At 33.5% G+C, this 27,666-nt stretch overlaps 2 protein-coding genes across 13 annotated transcripts in view; one reads left to right on the plus strand and one right to left on the minus strand.

The window, feature by feature from the left end:
- SLCO1A2 (solute carrier organic anion transporter family member 1A2) overlaps positions 1–27,666 on the minus strand; it is a 125,789-nt gene that overhangs the window by 9,627 nt on the left and 88,496 nt on the right. For 5 of the 11 annotated variants that reach the window (XM_045061490.1, XM_045061489.1, XM_045061488.1 and 2 more), the window contains 9 exons: positions 27,407–27,553; positions 24,311–24,409; positions 22,746–22,967; positions 20,024–20,188; positions 18,634–18,829; positions 12,382–12,547; positions 11,266–11,438; positions 4,828–4,892; positions 4,146–4,263 (listed from right to left, as the gene is read on the minus strand). In XM_045061490.1, the coding sequence (XP_044917425.1) occupies positions 4,146–4,263; positions 4,828–4,892; positions 11,266–11,438; positions 12,382–12,547; positions 18,634–18,829; positions 20,024–20,188; positions 22,746–22,967; positions 24,311–24,409; positions 27,407–27,553 (1,351 nt within the window). The remainder of the gene's footprint in view (positions 1–4,145; positions 4,264–4,827; positions 4,893–11,265; positions 11,439–12,381; positions 12,548–18,633; positions 18,830–20,023; positions 20,189–22,745; positions 22,968–24,310; positions 24,410–27,406; positions 27,554–27,666) is intronic. The other 6 variants (XM_045061493.1, XM_045061494.1, XM_045061492.1 and 3 more) reach the window with 6 other exon arrangements.
- The window catches only part of IAPP (islet amyloid polypeptide), a 96,062-nt gene continuing 72,583 nt past the window's right edge, over positions 4,188–27,666 (plus strand). The window contains exons 1-2 of one of the 2 annotated variants that reach the window (XM_045060767.1): positions 4,188–4,302; positions 6,451–6,625. The gene's annotated coding sequence lies outside the window, so the exon portion shown is untranslated. Of the gene's footprint in view, positions 4,303–6,332; positions 6,626–27,666 lie in introns of those variants that run through there. The other variant, XM_019833865.2, reaches the window with a different exon arrangement.

The raw sequence follows: 27,666 nt of genomic DNA on the forward strand, positions 1-27,666 counted from the left end.
TTCACCACTCCATGTCACATACCTGCTGAATTCTGTGGTTCAGGTTGTGCAGATTGTGTGTTAATCCTCAGATCAGTTTTCTAGGTGTGCAGGATGGTTTAGTGTTTGTCTGGCTGTATTTCATGGATGCAAGACACTCAAAAAACTTCCATGCTCTTCTGCCATCTTGGCTCCTCTTGTCCATGTGTTTTTAAGTTTTAGCTTGCAAAACTAAACAATTTTGAATGTTTTGTTGTTTTTGTTGACGGTTTGTTCTGGTTTTCTTCCTGTGTATTTATTCTTCCAAATTTGTTGTGTTTGCTCTTTCTCTGTATTTATTCTTCTAAATCTAATAGCTTTCCCTTTGTTCCTGAGGCCAGACTGAGTTTTTATAAGGGTGATTTTTTTATAGTGATACTGGGATTAATCACAAGGAGAACAGATTGTTTGGTCTGGTTCTTGGATATATCTATGTCTTAGTTCCTCCTTAGTAACATAACAATGATGTGTTAAAGAGATTCTTTTAAAACCTCTTTTACAAAGAGGTTTGTATTTGTTTCCTAGGACCTCTATAACAAAGCACCACAAACTTGATGGCTTAAAACAAAGTAAATTTATTCTCTCACAGTTCTTGAGGCTAGAAATCTGAAGCCAAAGTTTGCTTCCTCAGTAGACTCCAGGAAAGAATCCTTCCTTGACTCTTCCTACCTACTGGCAGCAATCCATAGCATTCCTTGTTTTGTAGATGCAACACTGCAATCTCTACCTCTGCCTTCACAAAGGATTCGTCCCGTATATATGTGTCTCTATGCCTCTTTTCCTCTTCTTATAAGGACACTGGTGATTTGATTTAGGGCCCACTCTAATCCAGAAGGACCTCATCTTAATTTCACTAATTTAAAGACTTATTTACAAACAACTTATTTCCAAATAAAGTCATATACTGAGGTTATGAGTGGACATGAAATTTTGAGGGACACTACTCAACCCAGTTCATGGTGTTCAACACCACCTCATGGATTAAGCACTGAATCTGGATCTAATCTCTTGACTCCTTGGAAGTACTTTATTTTTTCTTTGGAAACTGATCACCCAGAAACCACTTCCTCTTTCTAGGCTTAGAGGCTTTGCATTAGCCTTTGTATTCAGCTTTTATTTATTCCTTTATGTTGCTGTTCAATTTCTACTTCAGGAAAACTGGATGTCCAGAATGATGTTTATATTATCTTTTTTTTTTAATTTTTATTTTAGAGACAGAGAGAGCACAAATGGGGGAGGGGCAGAGAGAGCCAGAGACAGAATCTGAAGCAGGCTGCAGGCTCTGAACAGTCAGCACAGAGCCTGACGTGGGGCTCGAACCCACAAACCATGAGATCACGACCTGAGCTGAAGTCGGACGCTTAACCGACTGAGCCACCCAGGCTCCCGATATATTATCTTTGAACCCAGATATATCCTTTTCAAATTTAAAATTATATCTATTGTTCTTATTTGAAATAAGAAATATATCAATACATAACTTATTGAGCTACTTATCAGGCTTTTCTACCTTATTTGAAATTACATTGTTGTCCTTTTTATAAATAATGAGTTCATTAATTATTAGTCTTTAAAAAATATGTATATATACATATAAAGTTCTAAATATACCTTTGAGTATTGTTTTAGCTTTGTCCCACAAATTTTCCTCTGCAGTGCTTTCACTGATATAGAGTTTTAGTTATTTAATTATTTTTATTATAATTTATGCTTTGACCTGTAAGTAATTTCAAATGTGAGGTTTTGGGAACATTTTATCATAGATTTCTAATTTCATTGCATTATGGAAAGAAAACAATGGTTGTAAAGTATCAAACTTTTTTTTTTAACTTTGTGACATTAGACTTAGTTGTAATGTTTTTTATAGGCTTGAGAAAAAATATATATTCTATTGGTTGGGGTTTTTTAAATTGCTGTATATCTATTAGATAACTCTTGTACAATTTGGTGATTCAAATTTTTCTGTATCCTCAGTAACTTTTTGCCTATATTTTATATTTCCTTTTGGAAAAGTGTGTTGAAATTTTCTACTCTGTAGATTTCTTCTTGTAATTTTGTAAATTTTTTGTGTTATATATTTGAGATTAGGTTGATAAATATATATGGGTTGATGACTGTTACATATTATTGATAAAGTGTTTTTTTATTACTAAGTAATATCCTTATTTAACTGTTAATCTTTTTCACCTTAAATTCTATTTTGTATTACAGTCATTAATATAATCACAAAAGCTTGATTTAATATCTGCCTGGTATTTTTTTTCCTGACCTTTATCTTCAATCTTTCTTCACATATATATATTTAAGCTATGTCTTGTAAGCAACATATAGCTGGAATTTTGAAAACACTGAAACTCACATGGAAGTATCTTTTAAGCAAGTTCAGTTGGTTCACATTTATTATGAAACCTGACGTATTTAGGCTTATTTTTTCAACTTATTTTGTGTGCTTTTATTTTCCTATTTCTTACTTCCCTTGAGTTTTCCTTAATCCTTTTATTCCTTTCTACTAGCTTGGAATAAATGTAAGTGGCCATCCTTATATCTTTACATTTTTGGCATAATTTAAAGTTAGTCAGTATTTCTATTCTTCGAACTGTAAAAGAGTCCTAGATTTTCCCTGGATTTTAAACTGACAGTTTAGCCTGACATAGTTGCATGGATGCTGGCTGGAGCTACGAGACTTCCAGGCCAGAGACAAAGGACATTTTTACTCACAGTACAACAATCATCACAAGCTTCATGTTCAGGTTGGTTTTCCTTAACCTTCAAGTCCCAAAGAAATCACACCATGGGAAACCTATGTGAATTTTGTGCATACAATGGGTTTTGTTCACAGCTAAGAAAGCCTGAAATTAGGAAATCCCATTCTTTTAAACGGGTTGGAAGAAAATCTGCCATTCTTAGAGAGAGTTATTACTTTTATCATCCTAGACAGCAAACTCTGCTCCATAGGAAAACATCATCCACATACTCCAAGATCACTTACTATTAAAACATCCTTGAAAAGATAGTCCAAAACAAAATCCTCTGCTAATAAGATATGCAGAAATGTAAGAGACTCATGGAGAACTGTTTACCAACAATATCCACCTCCTGTTTCTACTCTACACCATCTGGTAAATTTTCTCACGAGTACACTTTATCAGCCACTCTAATCTGACTGATATAGGATGCTAACAAATAAAATCATCTTGTCTAAAATAGCATTTAATTAAGGCTACTATCAACAGGAATCTTGGCAGCAGGATGAGGCCAATCTATACCAGTGATCCTCAGTATTTCTCAACTGTGAAGGTATGTACGCGGGCCCACCTTCACATTACCTCTGAAGAGCTTTTGGGGAACAGAGCACTGATGAAAAAATGAATCTCGTGCTGTCTGCTCTCTTCACAGTACTTGCCATATATCCTTTTACTAATCAAAATAAGACCTTAGAATGTTTTAAACAATGCTAAATTGTTTTTAGTAAATGAAAGAATTTTTGTACTTTCAATTTTGTACGATCAAGAGAAATTGATACAGATCTAAACAAAATTCAGGTCTCCAGATAAAAAAGAACATGGAAATAGAGCAAATGGAAGTATTTTGTTCAAAAACACATTATGTTGAGTTTTGTTTAAAATCAGATTTATACTAACAAAAGAATAAGACTTTATGAGACATGAAGAATTTTGTGTCAGCAAAATTTAACGAAGAAGGAAAAATATTTCAAAAAGTAGAGGTAGATGTAAAAAGAAGTAAAGATTCAGGCTAGTAAGATGCTGAAATGATGTAGGATGCAATGAGGATACTTTAAAGAGTAATATAATTTTTAAAGGTAGTTTATGTATAGCTATTACCTTCAATAATGCGTTGATTGCAAACAATTTAAAAAAGATTATTTTGAAAGGCTAGGTTAAGGGAGGTATCCATGCATATATTTACCAAGTAGTTTGAAAATATTGAGGAAATAAAATTCTGGTATATAAATAAGGAGTAGAGATGTAATATTAGCATATGTTCTGCAAGCACAGCCAAAAGTAGTCTAGTAACTGAAAAAGAAAGTGTTATACATGAATGTTGTCATTTTATGTACAGTCTGTGCTTAGAAAGCAATTCTTTAAAAAAAAGATTATTATATTTACCTGAAATTGGCTGAATCATATATCCTGCATGCTCCTGACTCACCACATTTCAAAGTTCCCCAGTGTAAACATGTGGAATCCACTAAAGCTCCAAAATATATAGGTGCAGGAATTCCAGCTACAGTTAAAGAGGGGAGAAAAAAAAAACATCAACAAGGTAAGAATTAAGGTACATTATTTTGTTTGTAAACATTTCTATTTGTAGAATATTTGTAAACATCTCTATTTGTAGAATAAAGTATGAATAGAATGCTTTACATTTTATTTTTACATATCAGAAGTTGTTACTTTTACTGTAACATTTCTAAGTTATAAAGGATAAGTAATGTGATGGATAAATGCAACATAAAAATCACTGATATTGAAAATCATCGAATTAATGACTCGCTATATTTTTTCTGCAATTTTTTGTACCAATCATGTATACATTTTACTTTAACAAAGTATTTTTTGTTCATTTGCTTTTCAAATCTTCTAACAGCTGAAAAGCAAAATTAAGTTCAGATGGGTCTTTTTCAAGAAAAAGGGGAAATTCTCCATTTCTTCTTGTACCTTATTCTCATACAAATTACTAAGTGCTGCAAACAGAAGGGATATTTGCTAGACTTGGAGAGAATGATTTCATTTACTTGGTAGTTAATAGTGGTCTGATATGATGCTGGAAAAAAATAACAATTTTTACCAAATACTCTTGTGCAAAATGTATGTAACCCCACACCAAGAGACTTCTCTTCAGGCTTGATACACCTAAAAAATAAGTAAATTCATAAATAAAATGAAAATAGAGATTTAAATGCTGTTGTAGTTTCTTTAAAAAATTGTTTGTAAATGCTGGTAACACACTGGGCACTAGAACATTTTTTTTGCATGCTCAGATCTTGGTTATCCAAGGCCTGATTATCCAGTTTGTAGTCTACACACGAGCCCTACTTTTGATTTTTGGCATTTTACCTATCATTTTTTTGCTCATTATTATCAGAAAATTATCAAAGAAGAAAATATTTCATATCAGTTTCTACCCCCAGTATCCATTTATTGAAGCAGTAGTTCTTGATTAAACCTTCAGCCTAAAACAAGAATAATGCAGCCCTAGCTGTATTTAAATTATTTGTATTAACAAAATACAGAAAAGCCAAGAATTATATAAATAAATGAAAGGCAGAAAGAAAACAAGGATAGAAATTTTCAAAGGAATGTGATGAAGAAATCCAAGGCAAACATATTTTAAGTGATTTGGTATCATTTCAAGAGTCACAAAGATCTCTCCATTCTCTCCAAAATCCCCACTCTTTTGCACTGTTGCCTGAAATTCCTATATGCAGAAATAGAGACTATAATTCTGCAATGGACTTTCATGTGTCCCACTCACTCCAGCATCACCATGGGTAGCTCCTCAAAGAATTCACATTGAGAGTTCTACTGTATTCCCTTTTCTTCCCTGACTAACTCAAAGCTGAGAAAATAAAAGTAGCTTTCTTCACAAAAGCATACATTTTTAGCAAAAATGTCATCTTATTGGCATTTTCTTAACATAAATGTTTTACTGAATTTTCAGAAATCTTATAGATTGATCTAGACATTATCTACCTGACACATAGGTTATTTAGACAACATCAATGATTTTACTCGGAAGGAAGTAAGAGAAGCCAAGAGACTCAGCATGACCCTCTAGGTCCCATGGTTTCCATTTAATACAGAAAATAAGGCATTTAAGTTTTACTGAAGAATTTTTCTTTCCTCTCTATATCTAATATACTACTTAATGATCTCACAGAAATGTGAAATACTAATTTAAACTGTTATTATTTAAACTGTTGAAACAGTTTAAACTATTCTACAAACTCTATCATTGATTGGCATTGATAATAACAATTTCTAGAATCCAGGAATCAGAAAAGTTAGCATGCACATCATGGGAAAATGCTGAGAGAAATTCAAATTTTTCTTTAAATTGGCAGAATAACAATGATGTTGCATCCCTTTGCCATCGTGGTAGGAAATCCAGGGAGATCCCGCAAAAATAGAGACAACACAAGCATATTAACAAAAATCCAGGTATTAAATTCTACAATATGACCCTGGAAAGAGGTGGGGGAAGAGAGGAGGGACATGAAGACAGCATGACTAAGTACTTGTTTTATTAGGAGGTAGATATTAATACTGAAAAGTTTTAAAATTGATGAGCAAAACATAAGTATAATTAAGAATATCAATAATCAGTCTGACCATTTCAATAATCAAAGTAGCAGAAGAAAATCCAATATATACCATAGTTTCCTCTTATCTGTGGTTTCACTTTCCACAGTTTCAGTTACCCACATTGAACTGTGGTGTGGAAGCAGATATTTCTCCTTCTGACATATCAGATCAATAGCAGCTGAATGCTACAGTCTGTGTATCACAAGAGCTCCATCATTCACCTCATTTCATCTCATCATGTAGTCATTTTATCATCTCACATCATCTCAAGGAGAAAAAGGGTGAGTACAGCACAATGTGATATGTTGATAGAGACCAGATGCACTTAACTTTCATTATAGTATATTGTTATAATTGTCCTGTTTTATTATTAGTTATTGTTCTTAATCTCTACTGTGCCTAATTTATAAATTAGACTTTATCACAGTTATGTATCTTTAGGAAAAAATATCAAATATTTAGGGTTTGTTACTATCCATGGCTTCAGGCATCTGCTAGGGATCTTAAAATATGTCCCTTGCAGATAAAGGGGTACCACTGTACAATGGAAAGCAAAAAAAAAAAAAAAAAAGAAAAAGAAAAAAAAGAAGTAAAAAGAAAGTCAAATAAATAGAGTATATTAAATAAAATAGCAAAAAGAGTCTTATCACAATAATTACAAGAAATCTAAGTGAGGGGTGCCTGGGTTGCTGAGTAGTTGTGTCCAACTCTTGCTTTTGGCTCATGCCTTGATTTCACAGTTCATAAGTTTGAGCCCTGCATTGGGATCTGTGCTGTCAATGCAGAGCCTGCTTGGGATTCTCTGTCTCTCCCTCTCTCCCCCACTTATACACACACACACACACACACTCTCTCTCTCTCTCTCTCTCTCTCTCTCTCTCTCTCTCTCTCTTTCTCTCTCTCTCTCAAAATAAATAAACTTTTAAAAATAAATAAATAAATATAAATGAGCTAAATGTACCTAAATCAGATTATAAAATGATACCTAGCAAATTGCCTATGAAGCAAAATGAAAGACTGAAGATTGAAAATAAAGGAAAAGGAAAAGATATAACAAGTAACAACGAACCAAAAGAAAGCTAGAACTTCCATTTTAATGAAAAACAAAATACAATTCCCTAAAAGAAATAACTAAAAGATAAAGAAAATTAAGTGATGCTAACAATAGAAATATAATGATCAAAGGCACATTTTCATCATATAATATAGCCTCCAAATATATGAATTAAAAAACTGAGAGATTTATAGGGAGAAATACACCAGCAATATTTATAGATTTGAACATCTCTGAAAAACTGATGAATTAATGCAGACAAAAACAAGAATACATTTACAAAATTTAGATAACACAATGCTTTACTTCAATCCAAGAGATATGGAACTATATACCCAAAATTCAGTTACACATTCTTTTCAAAAAGACATGAAATACTAAAAAAAATGCACTAGGCCCCAAATACAACCTTGATATTCCATCTCCCCAACCTGTAATCTTTCAGATTAAGTTTTCTTAACATAAAAATAGAATAATAATAATAAATTATACCTACAGAAAGTTCTTAAAGACATGGAAATTACATAACACATTAATAAATAATCTTTGGTCTGGTGGGGCAAATCACTACAAAGTAGAAATAAACTCCACAGAAAATACTAGTTGAAGCATTGCTAAATCAATATTTGGAAAGAAATGTATAGATTTATGTACAGTAGTCAGAATGAACAAATGATCTAAGTATTAAACTGAAACAGTTGGATAAAGAAAAACAGAGCAAGCCTAAAAGAAAAAAAATCAAGAAGAGCAGGATTACATGAAATAAAGATTAACAAAACCAAAACTCATTCTTTAAAGAGAGAAAAATAAAATAGACAAGCCTCTGACAACCATGATCAAGAAAAAGTAGAGGAGGCAAATAAAAAGAGCCTAAATGTCCATCAACTGATGAATGGATAAAGAAATTGTGGTTTATATACACAATGGAATTCTACGTGGCAATGAGAAAAAATGAAATATGGCCTTTTGTAGCAACGTGGATGGAACTGGAGAGTGTGATGCTAAGTGAAATAAGCCATACAGAGAAAGACAGATACCATATGGTTTCACTCTTATGTGGATCCTGAGAAACTTAACAAGAACCCATGGGGGAGGGGAAGGAAAAAAAAAAAAAAGAGGTTAGAGTGGGAGAGAGCCAAAGCATAAGAGACTGTTAAAAACTGAGAACAAACTGAGAGTTAATGGGGGTGGGAGGGAGAGGAGGGTAGGTGATGGGTATTGAGGAGGGCACCTTTTGGGATGAGCACTGGGTGTTGTATGGAAACCAATTTGTCAATAAATTTCATATAAAAAAATAAAAAAAATAAATAAATAAATAAAAAGGAAAACCAAAAAAAAAAAAAATACGTAAGAAGAAAAGAGAAATCCTTTCAGATACATCAGAGAATATCAGATAAGGAATATTATAAACACCTACATACAACAGGTTTAAGTAGAAATTGAAAATATGAATAGGCACTAATACTAAATAAATGAAAATAATAAATAGTATCACTGTCCCAACAAGCCCAAAGTATAAATACTTTCACAGATGGATTTATATAGCTTTCAACAAATATTTAATGTAAGTAGTGCCAGAAATTAAAAAATAGAAAATTTATTAATTCACTTTGTGGGGCCTATGATGATTCCAAAACAAATAAAGAGTAAAAAGTAATATGTCTATTTTATTTGTCAACATAGATGTAACAGTTTTAAATAAAGTATCATTTAAACAAACCAAATCATATATAAAAATATAATTAAGTATGGTTTTTTTTCATCCATGCAAACAGTTCAACATGAAAATATCTACCAATTTATTTTACTACACCAAAAATACTGAGTAGAAAAATTATAGAATCATAGGTGCAGAAAAATACATCTAATAGCATTTAATACCTATTTCATTATTAAAAACTTAGAAACTACATGAAAACTATATACTGAAAAATCTACAGCAAATATCATCATGGAAAAATGTGTATGTTTTCCATTAAGATTAGAAAAGTACAAGAATACTCGCTATCATCACTATCATTTCACATAGCTTTGGAGGTCCACGTTGATGCTTTAAGAAAAATTTAAAAGCCTAAGATGTGTAAGGTTTAGAAGTGAAGAGACAGGGGCACCTGGGTGGCTCAGTTGGTTAAGCGTCCAACTCTTGACTTTGGCTCAGGCAATGATTTCACAATTCGTGAATTCAAGTGCCATGTTGAGCTCTGCTGACAGCACGGAGCCTGCTTAGGATTCTCTCCCCCTCTCTCTCTGCCCCTCCCTGCTCATGCTCTGTCTCTGTCTCTCAAAAATAAATAAATGTTAAAAAAAAAAAAAACAACCACAAGACCATATGTAAAAGGTAAAGTTATAAAGCTATTAGGATAAAATTTAGGTGAATATTTGTATAGATTAGGAACATAAAAACATTTTTAAAATGTGACTCCCCAACACAAACCCTAAGGGAAGAAAATTGTAAGATTTCAGTACAACAGTATTTAGGATTTAATTTCATAAAAGAGAGTACGGAGAAATTAAAAGAAAGATGAGAGATTAGGAGATAATTGTATCATGTAAGCAATATTACATTAACATTTATAATTTAGACAATAATCAGCAAAATCACCAAGAAAAATATATGACATATAATAGAAAATGAGCAAAGAAAATCAATAAGCATCTTGAATCAGAAGCCTAAATAGCTAAAAAATAAATTTTGAAGACGCCTAAACACACTGGATCAGGAAATCACATATTGAAACATCAGTGAACTACCATTTTACAGTCATTGGACTAGTCTAAGTCAGAATGTTAGATAATGTCAAGTGTTAGTGAGGCTGTAAGAAGGCAGGAACTCTCAAGTGGGGAAGGTGTGAGAACTCATACATATACATACTAAGCAGTATTTGGTGAATGTATGTACTCGTGAGTCTTATGAACCAAAGCAAGATTTAAAGTACAACACCACACATGTGAATATAGGAACACATACTCACAAAAAGATGTTAGTATTTTACAAAAGAAAATACATATTTACGTTCGTGTAGCTATCATATTACTATGGGTGGCTATGGTGAGAGGAGGTGAAAAATAGAATGAAAAAAAGCAAAATCAAGAAAGAGTGAAAACTTATCCCAGCCTATGAGGATAATGTGCTGTGAACTGAGAATCACAATGAACTTAACTCTGCTTCTAAGTTCCAATGAAATATGATGAAAAAAAGGGAGAAATGCAAATTTTATTTACTAGGGATGTTTACAATCGTTTACTAGACATGAAGAATGTTGGAATAACAAGAACACATGTATGCCACACCTAAGTCTGAATTTTAGCTCTACAATTTCCTAGTGTTGCAAAGCCCTTCATCATTTGTATCTAACAATAGCTTTGTAAAAGACTCAAGCATTTATTATTATGCCTATTGTTTATTTAAAATGAAGCTCAAATAAATCGAGGGACCTGTTTAAGTCCCTGTAGATAGGAATTGGTGACACAGCCTCTGACAGCTTTGCACTCTGCTGCCCAGTAGTTTGAACCATCTGAAATGACTGCAAGGCAACCACTCTTTACCCATCAAAATGACCATTTCATATGGTTTACACGAAAATATAAATGTGTCTCCTCTTGTGTGAAACAATGAGAGGGTTGCTAATTTAACTGCAAAATATAAGGAAGGAAAGATAGGGAGAAAAATGGCAAAATATGAATATTTATATTCCTATACTTTTAAAATTTTGTAAAGTCTGACAATGCCTAGTGTTAAACTCTTAATAAATGATATATATGAGCACAGGATTCTTAGATAATGTGGGCTCCAGGGGGATTTCTTAGAAAAAGGCTCTTTAATAAAGGATCCAAAAGGAATATAAATAAAGAAAATATTTTCTGTACCTTAGGAGAACCATATATCCAGGTATGGCAGATAAAGAATAAATGAAACTGCCAATTGCTGACAAGATTAAAAAGTACTGGAGCATCATGGAACAGTCATGTCCTTTGTCACACAGCCCAAGAACTGCAGATGAATTTCCTGATGTTTGAATGCAGCTACAATTTTGGAATACCTATCAGAAAATAATATTATCCTATTTAAAGAAAGTAAAATTTTGAACACAAATCACAAATATTTTGTACATAGGCAACTGGATCAAGGCAGAGACCATTTATTCTCTTTATTCTCATCTCCTTTGTGGTGCCTCTCAGGATTATAGCAAAACAAACTACTGAATGATGGTTTTAGAAAAATCGTATTTATTTCTAAATAAATAGAGTAAATTTGCAGTAACTCAGCTACCTTAAAGACAAGCCTTTTAAAAACACATATTCTTTTGTTACAAAATGAAGTATGACAAACAAAATTGTTTTGGAAGTCAGTTAAAATATTTAGATACTTACTAATAAAACTTTGTTTCAAAAATACAGTTTATTTCAAAAACAGAGTAAAGTAAGTCCTTTTAAAGTTTTTATGTTTCCAGGTTTTAATTGGAATTAAAAGTTATATTTTACTTTATAACCAACCAACATTTAAATGTTGTAATATGTTTTTAGGCAAACAAAACAAAACCTAGTTACATTTTCTTAAAAGAGCTGTCAGAATGTGAAAAACACAGAAAGCACATGCAAGCATACATACGGGGGAAAAAAGGGAAAAAAAAGCAATTAGGTAAATAATTGATATCAAAACCACCAACTTTATCTCCATGATAAAAATATTTCAATCCAGAGTATTTTTAAAACAAATTACCTGAGTAATAATGCCAACAGCTATGAAATTAAATTTCAGTGATCGATGTCTGCTATACTCAAAAATTTTTTTTGATTAAAAATAAGATCAGTGGTCAGAGGTTTAAAATAAGATTTATGAAATAAAAGGTAAATCAAGTGAACATACAGAAAAATTTTACTTTTACTTTTATCAAATGTGGCCCCAGTTCATGTGGGAATGTTCTAGTGCAATACATAAAAACAAAGTTTTGTGGGAAAAATAAAGCCAACAGAATGTGTTACCATGTTTATTCCTGCTCCAACGGATGTCTCACAACCAGCAAGACAAGCTGACATATATGAAACACCATTGTTTCCACACACAGGATCCCATGTTTTAGTTGGACAGTTGCAATCCCTATTACAGTCAGCAAGAATGGCGTTTTCCATATATAAATCTTGTTGCATTCTGAAATAATTTAAAATAATTCATGGCTATTGAAAGATCATTTTATTTTTCTTCTTTTCATCTTAATCCAAAATTATATTTCCTCTCCTTCCCAAAACAGAAACAAATCTTCCAACCATCAATGTGTGGCCTCAATACTATATCTCTGGCATAAAATATACCTGCTTTGGTGATCACATAGCCACTTTATCAATAATTTATTTCAGATAAAAAAATAGCCAATAAACAAGTATTAATTGAGTGTCTACCATATGGAAGGTATTTTTCCAGGTATTATTAGCACTCAAAAACGAAGATGACCTAATCCCTGTGGCTGATCCATATGGTAGCATTTAATAAGAGATCATATGTTATGAAAGCAAGCTTGAAGATCAAAATCTATAAATTCAGTTTATAATGCAGATATTAATTACATTTAGCTTCAGAAATCTAACTACTTGAGTAAATAAAGACATTCTTCTAGTATGAAGAGTGTCCAGGGGTTATCAAAATGGCAACACAGTTTGTTTTTGATGAATCTTCCTCATAAGAAGACCAATTAGCAGCTATCTATAGACAAGATACCATTGTGAAAATCCCAGAATCTGGGAATGAGGCTGACGCACCTTCCTGGAGCACAAAGACCTAGAAGGACCACATTGGAAGAGTAAGAAGAACAGTTAGACTCTGATCAAATTATGCATCCCCCAGGTCAGCACAACACCACACTGAGAAGACCTCCTTGGGTCTACAATTTCTCCAGTGGGAAAAGAGAGCCCAAGGTAGACATCAAGTACCTTCAGCATTGTGGGATGTTACCCAGGAGGCCCATTCAGGTCTCACTTCATGAGGATGACTAGAAGAATCTGCAGGCTTCACTTATTAGGGATTAGATAGAGAAGGGGGACAGCAATTACAACAACCAGCACTCAGATCTTGATAGACAGTATCCTTACTTGCAGCACTATCCAAGTACAGATCCCAGCCAGTAGTTCTACTGATCTACAGAGCTGAATGATGGCTCCTTTTATCCAAGAAACTCAGTTGGAAGTTCTGCTTTATTTACTGTCAACAGACTATACTGGCTGTGGAGCCCATTCAGCTGCCACATCTGGGCAGGGAAGCAAATTCACAGGCTTCCCTAACTGCTGAGCATAGCCTCATGTTCCACCCACCCAGAAAGCATGGCCAAAGAACCTAGGGAGTCATAGAGTCCATCCTACAGCCTGCTCAGTCTGGAAGCCAAGCAAATAGCCCTGCCCCATTGTTAAACATAACCTCTGGCCCCACATAACCAAGGAGCCTGAACAGTAACCCTGGGAAGCCTCAGAGCCCAGACTACAGCACCACCCAGCAACAGAGCCCAGTCCTTGGCCTTACCCAATTGCTGAGCACAGCCTGAAGCCTTGATCAGGCAGGGAACCTATCCAGTGACTTTGTCAAATCATGGAACAAACTTAAAGCCTCACCTGATGAGAGAACCTGGAGAGCAATTCTGCCCAACCAGAAGATGCAGCTTCTAGTACCACCCTATTCTGGGGTACAACTAGAAGCCTCTCTCCTCTAGAGATTCTGGCCAGCAACTTTGTCCAACAGCAGAGCACAGTCAGCAGCTTACCTGATTATGAATCCCAGTCTATGGCCCACCCAACTTCAGGGCACACCTTGTGGCCCTTTCTGATTACAGAACACAGCCGGAGACCCAAGCTGACCAGGAGCAATTGCAAGCCCAGCCCATTGCTCTGACCAGTGGTAAAGTCCAACCAGTGGCATCATCCTGCCAGGGAATATAGCCTACAACCTTGTCCAACCAGAGGTGATTGCAAAGATCTATCAGTGGTCCCACTGAACTGCAGAGCACAGTCAGCAGCCTTTCCCAATCAAAACGCCCACCGGTAGCCTCATTTGAATGTGTAACCCAGTCAAGAATCCCAAATAGTTTGAATTCAAAACTAAAGTACACAAAAACATGTAGTAATTAAACTGACAAAAGTCAGAGATGAAGAGAGAATTTTGAACACAGCAAGAGAAAAATTATTTGTCACTTCATGTGCATTCGCATAAGACTATAAGCAGATTTCTTAACAGAAACTTTGCAGGTCAGAAGATTGGGATAATATATTCAACATATGGAAAGACAAAACTCTCAATCAAGAATACTATACCTGGCAAAGCTGTCCTTCAGAAATGAAGGAAAGATAAAAATTTTCCCAAACAAAAGTTGAGGGAGTGCATCACTACTACACCTGAATTACAAGAAATGCTAAGGGACATTCTTTAAACTGGAATAAAATGATGATAAATAACATTATAGAAACATGTGAATGTGTAAAGCTCACTGGTACTGGTAAATATATAGTCAAAGTCAAATTCTCTAACATCATGATTATGGTGTATAATTAATTCACTAACAACCCTAAAGTTAAAAAAAATAACCATAATTAGAATAATACATTATTAGATACACCATGTAATAATGATGTAAATTTTAATGTTAACCTAAAATGTGAGTGGGGAGAAATGCAAATATATTTTCCATATGCTATCAAAGTCAAGTTGTTAACATAAAATAGGATGCTATAAATATACTTTAATGTAAGCCTCATACAAAGGAAAGAACTATAGTAATACATAAAAGATTATGCTAAAGTTGTGAAGGCATACTGCCACAAAAAGTTATCAAATCACGAAGGAAATTCATTCATCAAGAAGATATAACAATTGTAAATACTTATGTACCCAATATTGCAGTACCCAAGTATATAAAACAAATATTAGCATAACTAAAAGGTGAAATAAACAGCAATACAATAATAGAGGCTTTGATACCATACTATCAACAATGGATAGATCACCTAGATGAGAATCAATAAGCAAATAGCAGATTTGAACGATACAATAGACACCTACAAGACATATACAAATCCAACATATTCTATCCAATAGCAACAGAATGCACATTCTTTTTAAAAGCACACAAACATTTTCTCGGATATATCATGTGTTAGTCCACAAAACGATTTTCAAGAAATTCAAGAAAATAGAAATTATATCAAGTATTTGTTCTGACCACAATGATAGGAAACTAGAAATCAATTAAAAGAAGGAAATCTGGAAAATTCACAAATATATGGAAATTAAACAACACACTCCTAAATGACCACTGGATCATAGAAGAAATCAAAAGGGAATAAAAAAATATTCTGACACAAATAAATGGAACCATAACATACCAAAATTTCTAGGATGCAACAAAAGGAATTCTAAAAAGAAAGTTTATAGTATGAACACATAAATTAAGAAGAAAAAAAGACCCCAAATGAACAAGCTAACTTTACATATCAAGGAAATAGAAAAACACAAAGAGAGTAAAACTAGATAAATAAAATTATAAATTAAGGAGGAAATATTACAACCAACACCACGTAAATATGAACAATCATAAGACAAAACTATTAATTATACAACAATAAATTGGACAACTTAGAAGAAATGAGTAAATTTCTAGAATACATATCATACCAAGATCAATCATGAAGAAATAGAAAATCTGAATAGATCAATTACTGGCAAGGAGATTAAATCATAATCACAAACCTCCCAACTAAGAAAAGCCCAGAATTAGTTGGTTTCACTAGTGAATTCTATCAAACATCTGAAGAATTAACACCAATTCTTCTGAAATTCTTCCAAAAATTGAAGAAGAGAAACATCCCCAAACTCATTTATGAGGCCAGAATCATATATACTAAAGTCAGATGCAGCCACTACAAGAAAACTATGGGACAATATCCCTGATGAATATAAATGCAAAAAATTATCAATAAAATACTGGTAAAATAAATTCAACAACACATTCTAAAGATCATATGCCATGATCAAGTGGGTTTTATTCCAGGGATACAAGAATGTTTCTACATACATAAACCAATCAATGTGATACATCACATTAACAAATTGAAGGATAAAAATCATATGATCATCTCAATAGATGCAGAGAAAGCATCTATTTTGTTGACAAAATTCAACATCCGTTCACGATAAAAACTCTTAACAAATTACATATGGAAGAAATTTAACAACATAGCAAAGGCCATTTATGACAAGTCCATAGCTAACAACATACTCAATGATGGGAAGCTGGGAGCTTTCCTTTAAGATCAGGAACAACATAAGAATGTCCATCCTGTCCACTTTTATTCAAGAAATTCTAGTCAGAGCTATTAGGTGAGATAAAGAAATAAAAAGCATTCAAATCAGAAATGAAGAAGTGAAATTATCTCTATTTGTAGGTGACATGATATATATAGAAAACCCTAAGAACTCCATCAAAATATGGCAAGAACTAATAAATTAATTTAGTAAAGTTAAAGGATGGGAAATCAGTATACAAAAATCCGTTCTGTTTCTATACAGTAAAAACAAACTATTAAAAGAAAAAAGAAAACAATCCAATAATTGAATGAAAAGAATAAAATACTTAAGGAATAAATTTAACCAAGGATGTGAGAATCTCTACATTGAAAACTATAAGACACTGTTAAAGACAAAATAGGCCATAAATAAATAGAAAGATATTTATTCCATGCCCATGCATTGGAAGAATTATTATTGCTAAAATGTTCATACTACCCAAAGTAATCTACAGATTTAGTGCAGTCCCTATACAGATTCCAGTGGCATTTTCATAGACATAGAAAACGATTCTAAAACTTGTATGGAATCACAAAAAAAATAGCCAAAGCAATCTTGAGAAAGAGCAAAGCTGGAGATATCACACGTCCTGATTTCAAACTATTTTACAAAGTAATAGTATTAAAAACAGTTTGGTATTAACATAAAAAAGGGTCACAAAGATTAAGGAACAGAATAAAGAATGCAGAAATAAACCATGCATATATGGTGAATTAATTTACAACAAACAAGCTAAGAATTTACTGTGGGGAAAGGATACTCGCTTCAGAAATGATGTTGGGAAACTAGGCAGCCATATGCAAAAGAATTAAAGCAGATCCCTAACTTATATACACAAAAATAAACTCAAATGGATTAAAGACTTAAATTTAAGACCCAGAACCATAAAATTCCTAGAATAAAACATTGTGGGTGAACTCCTTGACAGTGATTTTTTGGATTGGACACCAAAAAGCACAAGTAACAAAAACAAAAATAAACAAGCGGAACTACATCACACTAAAAAGCTTCTGGACAGTAAGGAAATCATGAACAAGGTGAAAAGGCAGCCTATGGAATGCGAGTAAATATTTACAAATCATATATCTGATAGGGATTAATATCCAAAATATATAAAAACTAATAAAACTCAATAACAACAATAACAAAAAACACCAATCTGATTTTAAAATAGGCAGAAGATTGCTTCTTGGTCTTTTGGATAAGATCAAGTGTTAAAATGGGCAGAGGAATTAAATAGAAAATTTTTCAAAGAAGACATACAAATGGCCAATAAGTAAATGAAAAGATGCTTAATATCACCAGTTATAAGAGAAATAGAAATGAAAGCCACAATGAGATATCACCTCACACCTGTTAGGATATGTATTTTCAAAATACAAGAGATGATATCAGTATGCATAACCTTCCTATAAATTCAGACTATCCTCAAATATAAATCTAAAACTATTCAATGATAGAGACATAATTACACAAATGTATGAATTTACGTATGAATTAAAATATCATGTATTCGGATTCAGTTATGCTGGATTTAAGCCCATTGTGGAAACATATAAAGGTGATTAAGATTGTATAGTTAATTCTTAATTTTACCCATTTATGAGAGTATAAAATATATGAACAACATACCCTAATGCAACCTAAAACTATTGGCAGTTTCTTTGATATCCACTTTAATGTCTATGAGGATATCCGAAAACAAGCCCACACACATACATGTGCACTCATAAACTAACTAACCCTGTTAGCCTGGAGGGATAGGCTTATAACTGACAGATGGAGGAAAGAGAAAGACCATGGATTATTGCTATCAATTCCAATTAGCAAATGATCTGGTCATTGGGTAATCATTGAATAAAATATGTCATTAACTGTTCTAAAAGTATGACATTCATTAGAAAACAACATACCCATTATAAGTGGTGGTTATGCCAGCAACTGAAGAATTATCACAGATCATGAGAAAACACAAAAAATGAAGAAGATATTCAGTTAAAGATAACCAACATGCTATGTGGGCAGCTTGTTTGACAGTAATCTTGAATTTCTTCATAATTAAACCACCAGCTATATATCCAATGCATACTGGAGGTAAGTTATAAATACCTATAAATGTAAGTAAAATGTTGTTTACAAAGTGATTTAGCAAAAGAACAAATATGGTATCTAATATGTCTTACATAAGAAACCATCTAGGTCCAACTCACAGTGAAGAAAGCTGATTGATTATTATCTCCACTTATTTACATATTACATACAGAGAGATTTTTAAATGCTCCACAGTGTCAAAGTATATTAAGACTCTTATCACTGTCCTTCATTTAATTTATTGTAGTAGGTTGTAAATTTCTTATATGCAGGGATCATGATCTATATCTCTTTTCTAATGATTTAGGCAGGAGTGGCAATTCAAAGTTAACCAGTAGTTTATGATTAATATGATTTTGCCATTGTTTGTACCAACTCTAGTTGTTAAGAATTTGACTTCATTCAAGGTACCTTAGAAGGTTACTTTGCTGAGCCTGTGATTGTCAAGTGTATTTACATTTCATGTCCCTCTCCCTAAAAAAAGAAAAGAAAAAAAACAAGAAAAAGACAGCCCTTGATGGCATTCTTAATGTCAGGGTCTCTCACAGAAGCACATCACATCTACTTGGGAGAGTGTTTAAAAATCCATTCCAGAGTCCCACACCAGATTGTCTAATTTAGTATGTCTGAGGTGGGTGCCAGGTATCTGAACTTCTAACAAGCACTCTATGTGACGTGGATCCAGGTAGTCTAAGAAATTCACTTTTCAGATCAATCAAAAGATATCAGGAGAAACCCAAGGTGGAGGAATACCACTGAAGTTAATGTGGTCACAGGAAAATAAGAATGCCTGTGCTGCAAAGACACCACCAGAGGGCCAGGGAACTAAGGAGAGACAGAATACATAAACTGGAGCTAAAAAAGTAAAACAAACTCCTGATGAATTAGCATCGGTTTCCTTTGTATATTAATGCCTTGCCTACCTAAAAACTGTCTCTAATTTGTACATTCCCCAAGAATTCCACAAATATTTTGAATTTGCATTCTGATTGGAGAGAGAGCAGAAGAAAAAAAGCCAGGATTTCCTGGCTTCTTTCCTTCCTTCCCTTTGTTGATTTCCCAGAAGAATGGAAGGGGGAAATGTACCAGAGACAGAAACATCTCAGTGTATTTCAATTTAGGAGTCTCCTAGACACATCATCACACTGTTCACCATTTCATGGTTAAAAAAAAAACAAGTGGGGCTACTAATACAGAGGAGAATAAACATACCAATTAGAAAGATTACATCTGAAGCTGATTTTCCATGTTGCTGTTCCAGATATTTGGGCATGAAGGTGAACATATTAACAAATGCATTGAACTGTATAATACTTATTAGTATGAAAAGCATGTAAACTGGGTTGCATAAAAGACTTTTCATGAATGGCAAAAAATCTGAAATGAAAGAATGACAGCAGTATTATACTAGCTTGGCGTTGCATTTTAAGATTTACTTTTTCTAAAACATCAACTTCCCTTCCAAATTACATTTTTCTATTTATAATGCTCATACTGTTTTTTAAATGTGTGTTTTGTTTTGTTTGTACCTCTTGAAAGCTAAAGCTATATCATTTTGGTACCTTCTGCAAGTCAATAATGCAGTTGGCTGGGTAGGGCTCAGAACACAACGGTTTTGCCATCATTAAGTTACTATTGTGTCTTGGGGAAAATATTGTCTGCATTCACACCATCTCCTTTTTTTTCCTTCTCTTTTTCCTTCTCTGAATATCCTCTCTTCTCTAGAGATCATCTAGAATGAAGGATGCTTGTTCTGTTCTTTAAAGTTTAGAAGGAGGTCAACTTGATAAAGTTCACACTCAAATATTGATATTATCATTCCTCAACATTCAAAATGAAGATATATGTGGGTATTCATGGGATATAATTTTATCAAGTACCGGGTATTTTTCTTCTTCCTCAGAACAACAGTTTTGGTCCTGCCAGTGGTTCATACTGGGTACGCAATGAAATCACCTGGGGATCTTTTAAGATACAAATGCCCAGGTCCCACTCTCTGAGATCTTGATTCATTTGGAACAACATACTAAGGGTTATGTAAATGATATAACCCAAACTTTCCCCTGTCTGGGTTGCCCTGCCACCTTTTTGGGATCAAAGTCTCATGTACAGTTACTTTTCACTTTTCCTATCTTCATGTTTTTTTGTCTTGATTTTCTTCCTTATTGTGTATTTTTTTCTCAATAAACTGTCAAAATCCAAAGAACAAAAAAATTGGGAGAGAAGGAAGAACAACTCGATGCAAAGAAAACTATTTTAGCTGTAGAATTCATATCACAAATATGAATAAAGTACATGGTGGGTGAGAGAGTTGTGTTCAGAGCACTTTGGAGCTTTTTAAGTTGTATGTGTTTGTTGACATCTCTGTCCTAGTAAATGAGTCTCAGTAGTTCAAATTTCCTTTCTATGTCTCTCATACTAAGCTCACCTCTTTCCTAGTTTTGAAAATGGACCTTGCAGATCACAAACAATATTCTATGTTAAAATGCTCTATGAGTCCACATCAACCTTTCAAAAAGAATTGTTAATCATGATCACTCTGAAAATTTAAAGGTTCTGAATTGACTCCTAATGATCTAAGAAGTATTATGTTTAATACTAGCTTAAGTTAATGTGTAATTGTTAATAAAAGTTCTGTGCAAATTGGTATTATAATTTATGGGTGATAGTAGAAGTAGCAACATCAACAGTAATGACACTAATACTATTAGCAGTAATAACAGTAATATGTGCCAGAACTCCTTTTACCCTCACACAACAACTCTATATTAAAAGTACTATTATTGGGGCGCCTGGGTGGCGCAGTCGGTTAAGCGTCCGACTTCAGCCAGGTCACGATCTCGCGGTCCGTGAGTTCGAGCCCCGCGTCAGCCTCTGGGCTGATGGCTCAGAGCCTGGAGCCTATTTCCGATTCTGTGTCTCCCTCTCTCTCTGCCCCTCCCCTGTTCATGCTCTGTCTCTCTCTGTCCCAAAAATAAATAAACGTTGAAAAAAAAAATTAAAAGTACTATTATTACCTCATTTTACAGATAAGTAAACTGAGTTTCTCTTCATCTTGTAAATGAACAATCTTTAAGAATTCCAAGGCCCAGGTGATAACTCATACTAATTAAATCACACCTGGGAATACTACAGAATTTTAGGCATCAATATTTTTTTCTAATTTCCCAAGTAATTCCAATATATGGCCAAGTTTGAGAATCAGTGTTCTTGAACACTAAATACTTAGACTACCTTAGCTTAGTTTCCCACAGAAACACTTTCTGTAAATTATTCTTTGAGTTTTTATTGAAGATTATCCAAAAATAAAAATAAAAAACCTGTTCTATGAAATATGCACTTGCACTTGCTGGAAAAGAACTACTATGTGGTTCAGTATTACTGTATCATACGTCGTATGAGAATGTTTTTCTTTAATTGCAATGTGTTACTTGAGAACAGTTTCTCTTTAAGAACTATTATTCCTCTCTGTATCAAATATAGAGAATTATATGACCTTTCATGTATTCTTTTTATGCCTTAACTTCCAGGAAGCTCAAGTTAAGCTAACAGTTTTTGTTTCAGAAGTATACACTTTGAAATAGTGTATATTTTTTCCTCCTTTTGTTCTCAGTTTGAATTTCTTTTTTTTTTTTAAATTAGACTTATGTTCTGTATAAAATATATTTTTTTAAAGGCAAATGGGGATTTATTTATTTAGTGCCTGAATTGATACAAAATTTTATATAAATGCTGACCACAGGTAATTTGTCTTGAAATTATATCACTTATTTCCATGTGGTAGCACAGAAAGACTCAGACTAGTTAAACATTATTGACTACTCACTATTAATGACAAATTGTCTTAATGCAGCCTGGCATGTTATAGTGTTAGACTGAAATACAGACACATATGTATAAAATAAAAAATAAATTATATAGTATTTATATTTACCTTTAGTGATTCCATCCTTTTTCTTCTTGACCTCTTCTCTTTGTTTCTCTTCTTTGTCATTTTTAATGATGTCTGCATTACTCTTTAGTCCTTCCTTTGGAAGCCATTTGGGCAAAAAGAAAAACGGAATGGCAGTGAGCACATTCACTCCTGCACAAATCAAAAAGCCAAACCACCATGCACCAACCCAACGAGTATCAGTGGGAGTTATGGTCAGATCATCTGTAAAGAAATATACACATTTTTGTTAGCTTGTCACTATTTCCTTCATGAACTGTAGAAAATTCTTAATATTACAGTTCTCAGGTTTTATTCAAGTTCAGAATTTGTATGCAATTTAGACATTCATAACATTTTTCTGACAATATGTGGTATTACAGTATTGTCTAGCAATAAATTATTTTGCTTATCTGGCCTATCCTATAAGGAACTTATTAGTAGATACTTATTAAAAAACTACAAGCTCTATTTAATTATAAACAAATGATTATTTGATTAAAATAAATTCATACCTATATCTTTATTTTTTTATTTTTTATGAATATATAAACAGTAAGTTTTTATTTTATTTTTTTTCAATATGTGAAATTTATTGTCAAATTGGTTTCCATACAACACCCAGTGCTCATCCCAAAAGGTGCCCTCCTCAATACCCATCACCCACCCTTCCCTCCCTCCCACCCCCCACCAACCCTCAGTTTGTTCTCAGTTTTTGTTTTTTTTTTTTTTTTTTTTTTATAATTTGTTCTCAGTTTTTAAGAGTCTCTTATGCTTTGGCTCTCTCCCACTCTAACCTCTTTTTTTTTTCCTTCCCCTCCTCCATGGGTTTCTGTTAAGTTTCTCAAGATCCACATAAGAGTGAAACCATATGGTATCTGTCTTTCTCTGTATGGCTTATTTCACTTAGCATCACACTCTCCAGTTCCATCCATATTGCTACAAAGGGCCATGTTTCATTCTTTCTCATTGCCACGTAGTACTCCATTGTGTATATAAACCACAATTTCTTTATCCATTCATCAGTTGATGGACATTTAGGCTCTTTCCATAATTTGGCTATTGTTGAGAGTGCTTCTATAAACATTGGGGTACAAGTGCCCCTATGCATCAGTACTCCTGTATCACTTGGGTAAATTCCTAGCAGTGCTATTGCTGGGTCATAGGGTAGGTCTATTTTTAATTTTCTGAGGAACCTCCACACTGCTTTCCAGAGTGGCTGCACCAATTTGCATTCCCACCAACAGTGCAAGAGGGTCCTGTTCTCCACATCCTCTCCAGCATCTCAGACCTATGTCTTTAAATCTCTTGAAAATAAGAAACGTGATTGTGGTGCCATAGAAAGAGCCCTGGATTTTGAGTCTGAAGGTCAGCATTTTAACTTATTTTCCTGATCACTGGTTTGAAATATTTCCAAAATTCTTTAAACTCTTTCACTTCAATTTGTGAACCTGAAAAGTGGAATCAATTTACCTAACCAAGGGTCAAATAAGGCAACAACTAACTGTGATAACAACTGACGTTACTTTCTGTTACTATTGATACTGTAAATAATCGTATTGAATTACCTGTGTTCACAGATCCAGTGTCAACATAAACATTGGCACAGAATGATGCTAATGAAAGTCCAAACAAAGGGCCAATGATAGCTCCTGTTTCTACAAACCCTAAAAATAAATGAAAATATAAAGTTATAATATAGTTATATACCCCCATAAAGAGTCCTAATTCCATAAGTCTAGAGCCTGACTTGTTTTTGCCTCAGATATGTTTGCCTTAAACTTTCAGTTTGTAAGAAAATGAAGCTTAGTGTACATATAAGTAACAAGTTTGTTCTGTAAATGTGGAAAAAAAGAGCCTCAAAATGTAAAACTGCATTCTCTAGGCCTCTAAATTCTCTTTCATGATGAATTGCAGGTAAAATCTGCTGTGGCAGCATAGGCTGGGATCGTGCTGTTGACAAAGCCACAATACAGAGCAAGATTCTTTTACTGCTTTCTATAGGCACATTTTTGGAGGAATTCTAAAGTAACACCCTGTATATTTCTTGTGGCATATTCCTCAGGAAAGCTTTACTCTCACGTCTCCAACTTGAAGCCTCCTCTGGCTGTGTCCTCACTGTCACTGATCCTTCTCTTCACTTTCATCATGATCTCCTTTCTTACTCTCCACATTATCTTCCATACTCATCAGTCCCCTCTTACTTACGACTTACGACTTACTTACTTACGACTGCTTACTCATCTGGAATTTCATCATCAATTAGCTCTTAGCATATCTACAATTCAGAATCAAGGCTGAGCTCTCGCAGCTCCTGAAAACCAAGACATGACCTTCTTCAACTTTGTTCCTCCTTACTTCAAAATATGTCTCCACCAGTGTCTCTGCCTTCTCCACCGTTCCATAGGGTAGCCCACCCAGTATACACACCACATTTCTTGACATCATCCCCTTCTATCTTCTCAGAGATATTGCTCAATTAAACATGTCTTTATTTGTGTTTGTTCAATCTCTCCTACCCTCTGGTTATACTATCTCACATCTACCTTGCTTTCTTTCTTTTCACTACACTCTACACTTATGGCCTCACCACTCACTGAATCTACCCAAATCCTTCCACATTGTTCTCAAAGCACTTGCAGGCAAGACCAGTGTTATTTCTGTCACTAATTCAGTGTCCTTTTCTGGTCTCCATCCTCCTAGTCTTCATGTTATTTGACATTGCTTGCTAGCTCCTCTTTTGACATTTCCTCCTAATACTTTTATAAAACTATCCCTTTATTGTTTTACTTTCTCCCCATGTGACCACTCCTTTGCTTTTTCTTCTTTCTTTTTTTTAAAAAAAATTTTAATGTTTATTTATATGAGAGAGAGAGAGAGAGAGAGAGAGAGAGAGAGAGAGGCAGAGTGTGAGCAGGAGAGGGTCAGAGAGAGAGGGAGACACAGAATCCAGAGGAGGCTCCAGGCTCTGAGCTGTCAGCAAACAGCCTGATGCAGAGCTTGAACTCATGGACCCTGAGATCATTACCTAAGCTGAAGTCGGACACTTAGCCAACTGAGCCACCCAAGTGCCCCTGCTTTTTCTTCTTTATATTCTACTCACTAACTAAAAGTTTTCTCTAGTATTTTAATGTAGGATTTCTCACTATATATATGGCTTCCTTTGGAAAACTCATTTCTCCCTCTTAATTTATTTTCTCTATATATGATTCTCAAAATTCATTTCTAGATTTTATGTTCTCTTCTAAACTTCAGAGCCATACATGGAAGTATTTTCCTCAATTGTATAGGTAACTGATTTATAGTTATTTAATTACATGCACACACAAATTTATTTAATTTTGAAGTCTATTTAAAAAAAATTAACTACACAGAGATATTTATCAAATTTGATTGATTTATAATTATGTAGCTATTTATATACTAAACCTTATATGGACTGTCTTATTGACCTTAGAACATATAGATATTATCACAGTTATTTCTATATAATATACATCCTAGTATTTATTGAATAAAGAAATACATATAAAAAGGTATTCATTAATTTATTGCAGGCAAGCATTTGTATTCTTTCAAGATAAGTATGTGAAGGGATTTGAAAGTACCAAAAAGAAAAACATTGAAAAAAGTTATTGCAAAATCAGTGCATCATCAAAAAGTGCCAAAGGTTCATTGGGGTAAAGGATCTGTAAATATTTTTATCTTTTCCAATTATGTGTAACTCTGTTCCTGTCTTCTTTGACCTTCTTTGACATTGCCAGTTCTTAAAAGATATGTCTACAGTAATGGCAAAATTGTTCCTGTACTAAAAGTTATGCTTTTATGCTAACAACAGATGGAATAACTAAAAAATATAAATAATTTATTCATAATAAATGAAGAATATTTAGGAGATTGGAAGACAACCTAAGAGGGTAGATCTTAAATTGGTTATTGTCAGAGATGACACTGATCAATTTTAGAAAAGAAAATTTTCAGAAACACAACAAAGAATATGAACCAGAGATTTGTGAAGAATGTGAAAAATCTGACTAGCATAGAGAGACTGTGATGAAGAGAAACTATACAAAAAACTAAATAAACTAAATAGAGTACAGAGCTGTAATAAGTGGAGAGATCAGAGATAGTAAATAAAAAGCCAGTATGCTATATAAACTGGTAGAGAAGACATAATCAAAACAATGTTTGAGAAAATTGTACTGCAAAAACATTGATAATAAATTGATATTAAAAATCCTAGCAATAAAATGACCAATGGAGATGTTATAATAATCTACAGATGGAGTAATGAAGACCTGAACAAAAAATAGAGGTAATGAAAATTGTAAGAAAGGTTTTGAATAATAAGGGACATTTTAAAGAAAATATTGGTAAATCACTTAAGATATTTAATGTAGAATGGTGCCAAAGAAATGGAAGAATCAAAGAGAACTCCTGGGGCACTAGATTAGTAGTATTTTCAATAGAAAGAAGCAGAATTAGCAAAGTGGCTTATTTGGAGTTAGCATGTAATTGCTCCATTCAGCAAACTTTCATTGATGGCCAGCTGTGCTGAGGTACTTTGCTCGTCATTCTGGAAATCACTGACTCCAAATAACTGATATCCACCCTTAAGAAACTTACTTTCCTGAAAGGAGGCTAAGGCAGATTTTCAAACTCACCAATATATAAAGGAGAGTTTTCAGATTTGGCAAAATCTTCTATGTAGGAAATACCCAAAGGCATGATGGGAGTTTCACCAATTCCACGTATAATATTGCCTATTAGTACATACATCCACATTAATGATTTAACTTCTTTCACACACTCTGTATTAAAAGAAAAAAGATACATTGTATTCATGGTTTGGTAGTAAAGTATTAGTAATACTTAATTCTAAATTTTTGTTAAACATTTCACAGTTCTTATGTGACATGGCATC

The sequence above is a fragment of the Felis catus genome, chromosome B4, assembly GCF_018350175.1.
Source record: "Felis catus isolate Fca126 chromosome B4, F.catus_Fca126_mat1.0, whole genome shotgun sequence".
NCBI classification, from domain to species: domain Eukaryota; kingdom Metazoa; phylum Chordata; class Mammalia; order Carnivora; family Felidae; genus Felis; species Felis catus.